The 1,241-nt window shown below is 36.3% G+C and overlaps 1 protein-coding gene across 1 annotated transcript in view; it reads left to right on the forward strand.

Moving 5' to 3' along the window:
* TOMM70A (translocase of outer mitochondrial membrane 70 homolog A (S. cerevisiae)) overlaps positions 1-1,241 on the forward strand; it is a 28,742-nt gene that overhangs the window by 11,168 nt on the left and 16,333 nt on the right. The window contains exon 2 of the mRNA XM_009324035.1: positions 469-642. Within this exon, the coding sequence (XP_009322310.1) occupies positions 469-642 (174 nt within the window). The remainder of the gene's footprint in view (positions 1-468; positions 643-1,241) is intronic.

Here is a 1,241-nt window from a genome sequence, read left to right on the forward strand (position 1 = left end):
CAGTAGGTCTTCCCACAAAGTGTTTTCCATATCTAATTCATAGTCTGCTGAGTCAGCTCTGGTCTTATAGGCTATATGTGTTTCAGTAGGAAACTTTTCCTATTTGAATTGCTTTGAGGGCTTTGTTGTCTTGACATGTTTAGTCTTTGGAGAAATAACGTATCTCATTGGTTCTTCTGATCACCAGTCACGTAAGATTAAAACCTGTTTAGCTTTCCAAAGAGAAATCACTGCATTGTTTAATACCATTGTAGTGAATCTTCTGAAAAGTTTGTCTCCTATCTGATAGGCTTGCAAAAGAAAATCTTGTGTTTTTCCAGGAAATGGAAGGAGTGAGGTTTTCAGAAGTCTAGGCTAGAGTTTACCACTCAGACCCATTTTATATCTTTGAAGATCAGCCCTTAAGTGCATAGCTTGCATGCGGTGATGCTTTTCTTACTTGAACTGACCTATCGCTTTCTTTTTCAGAGTCCTCTTGATAGAGCCCAAGCAGCCAAGAACAAAGGAAACAAATACTTTAAAGCAGGAAGATACGAGCAAGCTATTCAGTGTTATACTGAGGCTATCAGCATGTGCCCTCCTGAGAAAAACCTTGATCTTTCTACCTTCTATCAAAATAGAGCTGCTGCCTATGAACAACTGGTAAGAAATTGAAGATAATTATGTGTTTGTTCTAAAAAGTTGCATTAAAAACTGTGTATTTTGTCACTTTTGTCCACTGAAAGATCTCAGGTGGTATCTGCTGCCTTCGCAAAGACGCCGTTGCTTGCAGCTGTCTTTCACTAGCTCGTCATACTTTTCCACATAGAAATAAAATTACTTTCTGTTAACTCTTCTCAGTCTATCTTATGTAATTCTTATGTGTCCCTTTCTTGTAAGATGAGGTTTTAATTTCTTATCCTCTGGAACAATTTGCTTGCTTGTAAGTTAATTTTGCTTCTCTCTACTAGAGTGTTTCTTTAACTGTTAGGTGAAAGGCCAAATATTTTGGAAGGATGCTGCTTCAAAAATTAAACATAAAAATCACAGGAATCCTACTAAAGCCCAAGACCTAAATCTTGAACATGTGGAAGTAACATTTACTTGATAGCTGAGTATACTTGATACTAGTTTTAGAAGTCAACCAGCGTTGTTTATTATATATATTATTATATATTTATGATATTATGGTATCAATAGATTTGCTTATGAGGTCAAGTTGGTGAGCTGTATAAAGGAGTGGAAAAATTGGCCTTGTACAG

Source organism: Pygoscelis adeliae, unplaced genomic scaffold (assembly GCF_000699105.1).
Source record: "Pygoscelis adeliae isolate BGI_AS28 unplaced genomic scaffold, ASM69910v1 Scaffold55, whole genome shotgun sequence".
Classification (NCBI taxonomy): Eukaryota; Metazoa; Chordata; class Aves; order Sphenisciformes; family Spheniscidae; genus Pygoscelis; species Pygoscelis adeliae.